Below are 6,000 nucleotides of genomic sequence, written 5' to 3'. Positions count from 1 at the left end.
TCTATATTGCCTTAGAGAGAAAAGAGAGATAGGGTTTACAAAATGTGAGCAAGATGTCATTCCTTCTATCCTAAGCTATCCTTATATAAGCTAAAGTTGGACCTTTCAACCCCTAAAGTAAGGGTGATGTGACCTCTCTGTGACCCCTTCGTGTATGATGCGGCGCTCTGATCTAAGTTAGTAGACGTGACAGGAATTGGTAGGAGTGAAAGCCAATTGTATGGATCTCGAACCTCCTGAGCATCCGGTCACACAAACGGACTTCGGGCGCATTTTCTACCCAATACAAATATATTCTCGTTGAGATAGCATCGAATGAAAAGCTTTTGAAATCTAAAAGTTCTATTTGTAGTTTTGAATATAAACATTAAAATAGAAAGGATCGTGAAGCTGGATAATTAATTTGGAAGGTAAAATTAGTTCTCACTTCTAATAATGTATCTTTAAATCTAATGTGCCAATACGTTTGAGCACTTCAATGGCGAAAATTGTAGTTATATAATGTACTAGGAGTACTACTTAAGTAGCGTTTAATTTCTTATTTTTCATTTATTCAAAATTAAAACTAAAAATGATTTTTAATTTATTGAACCAATTTTTTTTATTATTCATTTTCTTAAATTTAAAATAAGATGAAGGGAGTAATACAAGCCTACTTTCCTACGTTATCATCAGGACAGACCCCTTCGAGAAAAGTAGTTGACAAGTTCTTAAAATAATTATGCAATACGTAAAAACTCGTCACGAGATCCCCAAAATAATCAAAAAGGGCAATTCAGTAACCTAACATCACATCCTTGTTATAAATATACCCCCCAAATCCCAATCTAATACCCACAGAAAAACTCACGCGCTAAGAACTCAATTCTCTTTCATTTTCTTGAGAAACATGTCTCAACAAGTGATCTCAAACCACCGTGAAAATGCCGAAGTATACACAGATCCAGTTTTATGCAAGCAAAAATCACTAGAATTATTGAAAGAAATCAACATGCCAAATGGTCTGCTCCCATTAGAAGACATAGTAGAAGTGGGCCGTAACCGGGAAACAGGGTTTGTTTGGCTGAAACAGAAGCAGGCAAAAGAGCACAAGTTTAAGAAGATTGGAAAACTTGTTTGGTACGATACTGAAGTTACGGCTTTTGTGGAGGATCGGAAGATGAAAAAGCTTACAGGTGTCAAGAGTAAGGAGATTCTTATTTGGATTACACTTTCTGATATTACAATTTCCGACCCGGAGTCTAAGAAGATTAGTTTTGGTACACTTGCTGGACTTTCTAGATCTTTTCCTGTGTCTGCTTTTGAGGAGGAAGAAGAAGAAGAAGAGGACAAGAATTGAATTGGTGGAGGTCTTGAGGGGGTATTTGTGGAATAAGATGTGTTTTTCATTTTACTATTTTAAATCACTGTCTTTTGTCTATTTTATAATCCTATCCTATGTAACCGTAAGTTAAAGGGAAATTATAGTTTATAATGGATATACTTTTCCTATTCTTTATTTTTTTGGACTTTTTTTTAGGTGCTACATAGCGTCAATCTTGGTTCATTTTCATGCGGTGGGTTTGATGTGGTTTTTGAACTTGAGAACGCCCTTTTGGATATGAACTTGAAAAGGTGATTTGAAATTATTGAAGTTAAAATTGTGTTTAGTCATATCTTTTGTAAACAAAGATTTGAAAATGAAATTATACTTCTTCTCATATATGAAAACTCATAATTTGTAAAAAAAACTATTAAAATTTCCATCAACTCTTTTACAATTTTATCAAATGAGCAGATCTATCTAAAGTAAAGATTAACATAGAATTCCTCACGGTAGCACCAGTTGATTGTTGGGTATGCTTAATGGATGGAGAAAGTGGGTTGCCAAATTAGGAGTTAAATAATTACTTTTTGCAATAAAGATTTGTTGCAAAATTAAAATAATAAGCTAAGTTTTAAATTTTAAAAATTTTGAAATCACAAATTTAAAATTGTAATTTTACCATATGGTGAATTTGGAATTTAAAATCAAAATTTCAAGTTGAAGATTGAAGTTTTATTCAAAATGAAAACTTGAATTCATGATTTTAAATCACATATCAAAACGACATTTAAGAATGTCAAATGTTTTTAGGAGGTAAATAATTGGAAGTTAATTGGGCAAAAATGGTAAAATAAACGTAAAACACATTTTTTTTTATTTTTTTTGGCATTTCGGTTTAAGGGAGTTGTTCACTAATCACTATAGGGCTAAAGAACACATCCATTTCGTGATGAACATAAAAAGGGGCTATTTTTCCTGTCAATCCGGTAGAAAAATGAGATTAATAGTTGAAAGAGTAGTCGTGGCCTATTTGCTCATCATTATTGAAGTTTATTGCCGGAAGATCTATTTGATTATAAAGACTAAAGAGTGTATGCTCATATGCTTATCAACTACTCATTCACAAGATTCCCATTTTGAAGCCACTACGCTCCTCCAATACTTCCGAATCACATCAAAAGGTTCGTGTTGGCCTTTTGGCCAGGAAAGTTGGACCCAAACCATGAGCTGCTTATCAAAAATAAACAACCATAAAATAAAAATAATATTTTTATAGTAGAAAATAATACTATTGCTTGCGTGGTTTGAATATTAGGACTTTCAAAAAATATTTAAGATTTTAATATGTAAATTTACGTAAATAGTGAGTGATACGTATTCTTGCAGTGCTTTTGTTTTTGAGGTAGATAGCTTGACTAGTGAGAAAAATGTTCGGCCGAAGTAAAAAAAGAGTGACTTTCTTTATTCGCTAAGCAAGTGCTATTTGCTTTCCTCAACAATAAAAACGACCATCTAGCTCTTTCATTTCTTCTATCTATCCATATAGACAAAATAATTTTTTTAATAAAACTGGTCAATTAATTAATCACCCTTCTTACGCCGTAACTCCATGCTTATGTAGATCGATTATTGTTCAAGAGATTTGCCCATTCACATTCCAAACGATAAAAGTTTACCTAATCAAGTGTTTATACTAAATTAATAAATGTATGATATTTGTTTGTACATACAATCTTCAGATCATGAGCCCGATGAGTTGATCTACTCCTCTACCCTGCTTCTTACCCTATCTATCATTTAATAGCTATGATTAATTAATACATTCTACTACATTAGATGCTTAATCATACTACTTTAAATTTGTTTGGTGTATAACATTTTATGAATAAACATTTACCTATTCAAAATCACACAAAATTGTTACTTCCTCTGTCTATTTTTACTTATTATGTATTAACTTGACACGTCTATTAAGGAGTTAAAAATAAAATGTCAATTTTACTATACCACCCCTTGAATATAATAAATGTAATGTTTTGAGAAATGCATTGATAAGTGATTATAGCAAATAATAAGGATAAATTAGAAATTAAGTATTAAATTATATCTTAGTTTTTTTAAACCGGACAAGTAAAAGTGGACATCTATTTTTTAAATAGAAGACAAGTAAAAATGGACGAATGAAATATTTACTAATTTAAAATCACTCAAAAATGTTATTAAGAAGGAAAGAGGAAGAGCGGCCATGAATGCGGAAATCAAACAGCTGGAATTTAATTGTTCTTGAAAGAGATGACAGGACTCAGCAGGTAGCAATTAAGAGAGGGGAAGGTAGGTGACCTAGATTTTAAGTAAAAGCACATGAGTGCGCAGGCACCGCACACGTATGGCTAAACTAACACGTTGGATAGACTCTGTAGTCTCTGGCATGAAAAGAATGAGTCCGGAGCCAAAATGACTTATTTTTACAGCCATTAGATCAAAATAGGCTGTCTTTTTTTTTTTTATACCACAATGGGTATTTCGTTGGTTATCCAACGAAATACCCACACAACCACTGTTTATAGCCGGAATTTTTGTTGCATTTCGCTACACTTGTAGCGAAATGCGACATTTTTTTATTTTTTTTTTATTTTGCATTTCGTGAGTTAATCAACGAAATGCAACAATTTTTTATTTTTTTTGCATTTCGTGAATTAATAAACGAAATGCAACAATTTTTTTTTTTTTTTTTTTGCATTTCGTGAATAAACAAACTAAATAGGAAATTATATATATATATATATATATATATTTGCATTTCGTGTATTAAAAAATGAAATAGGATAAAAAAAATTAATTTCGTTCATATAAAAACGAAATTGGAAAATATATATATATATATATATTTTGCATTTCGTTGGTATATCTATGAAATAGTAAAAAAAAAAATTTGTATTTCGTTTATTAAAAAACGAAATATGAATTTTTTTTTTGTATTTTTGTATTTCGTTTATATAAAAAAATAGGAAAATAATTTTATATATAAAAACGAAATAGGAATACATATACCAATGAAATAGGATATATATATATATATATATATATATATATATATATTTGTATTTCATTTATATAAAAACGAAATAGGAAAATAATTTTTTTTTTCGTTTACAGACCAACAAAATATATATTCATATAAAAAAAAAAATATTTTCCAATTTCGTTTTTATATAAATGAAATACAAAAAAAAAAAAAAAAAAAAATATATATATATATATATGTTGACACCCAATTTTGTCCCGCCTCTCCTCCGAAATACCTATTTACGCTTTTAATATTTTTAGAAAAATTAAAATATATATATTTATTTTTTACTATAATTATTAGTCTCTTATCAATATCGGCATTTCATTATTCTATACAGTTACTAGCCATTATTATTATTATTATTATTATTATTATTATTATTATTATTATTATTATTATTATTATTATTATTATTATTATTACTATTATTATTATTATTATTATTATTCACAACTTTATCATTTCAGCACATTTTACCAGCTTACGCACACGCATCGCATTTATCTTTGCATAATTAAATAATAGTATTTATTTTACTAGGGATTTTCGAAATATTATTGCACGGCTATTACAACGCCATTTTTTATCTGAGCATTAATGATTGCATGTCTTATATCGAGTAATATTTTAACACAAGTTATTTAAATAGGTCTTTTATTTAAAATGTAGTAGCCCAACCAACTCATACTATTTTCGGATCAATTCACAAAATCAGTCCACATTTTTAAATTTACCAGCCCATTGTTAATTCATCCCAACCCAAGTCAAAGCCCAATCAACAACATTATTTTCGGACTAGCCCATTATCACTTAAAATAAAATCTAGCCCATTCATTTAATACCAGTCCAAAAGAAATTGACCCAGCCCACAAATTTCGGATCCGACCCGGTCCAGCTCATCACCTACGCTCCCTCCGCTCCTCTTTTTCCTTTCATTCTCGTCACTTTCCAGCCGCCCCCATCCCTTCACCTCTCCCTCTCTTTCATCATCTTCCCGCTCCCTCTCTCTTCTCCCCTCTTCTCCGCTCCCCCCACTTGTTCCTGTTCCCCACCACCGCCGCCTACGTCCGCTCCCACTTCCCTCTGTTCCCCACTTTCCCCTGCCCCCTCGCTCCTCTCTCTCTTCCTCAAAAAAAAAAAAAAACGAAAACCCTAGCCCCAAATCCTAAAAAATCTAGCTATAAATAATCGTTCCTAGAATGAACACAGGGGATTTTTTCGATTGAGGAAATTACCGTAAGAAAGAAAGGATCTTTGATTCAAAAGGTCCCCAAGAACAGCTTGTTTAGACGGAGAAACCCCCTGAAAATTAAGGCTTGAAATCGCAGAAATCGGGAAGGGATTAAGTCTTGAAACCCGAAATCCTTTGAAAAGAATAGGTGTTCCATTTTCCATAAAATCCCTAAAATATTAGCTCCATTGGAAGTTGCAGTATTTTTTTTTAAATATCGAGTCGAAAAGATCTAAAATTCTTTTTTTTTTGGTTTCCTTTACCCCGGATATTGGTTCGAATCTATGCGAGTTCGAAGTTTTTGTTGTTCGAGGTAGTTCGAGACCTTCGCCTCACTTCGCTGCACTCAAAAAAGGTAATATCCCCTTTCGTCTTAATTTTACTTGTTTAGAT

The 6,000-nt window shown here is 31.3% G+C and overlaps 1 protein-coding gene across 1 annotated transcript; it reads left to right on the top strand.

Moving 5' to 3' along the window:
* The first annotated feature begins 815 nt into the window (after nucleotides 1-815).
* Nucleotides 816-1,498, top strand: LOC132623218 (uncharacterized). The gene has a single exon (XM_060337952.1). It carries the CDS (start codon nucleotides 890-892, stop codon nucleotides 1,337-1,339), a length of 450 nt encoding a protein of 149 aa, XP_060193935.1. The 5' UTR covers nucleotides 816-889; the 3' UTR covers nucleotides 1,340-1,498.
* Nucleotides 1,499-6,000: the final 4,502 nt, after the last annotated feature.

This window comes from Lycium barbarum, chromosome 12, assembly GCF_019175385.1.
Source record: "Lycium barbarum isolate Lr01 chromosome 12, ASM1917538v2, whole genome shotgun sequence".
Lineage (NCBI taxonomy): Eukaryota > Viridiplantae > Streptophyta > Magnoliopsida > Solanales > Solanaceae > Lycium > Lycium barbarum.
The sequence above is the reverse complement of the archived record's forward strand: the minus strand, read 5'-3'. Positions and strand labels throughout refer to the sequence as shown.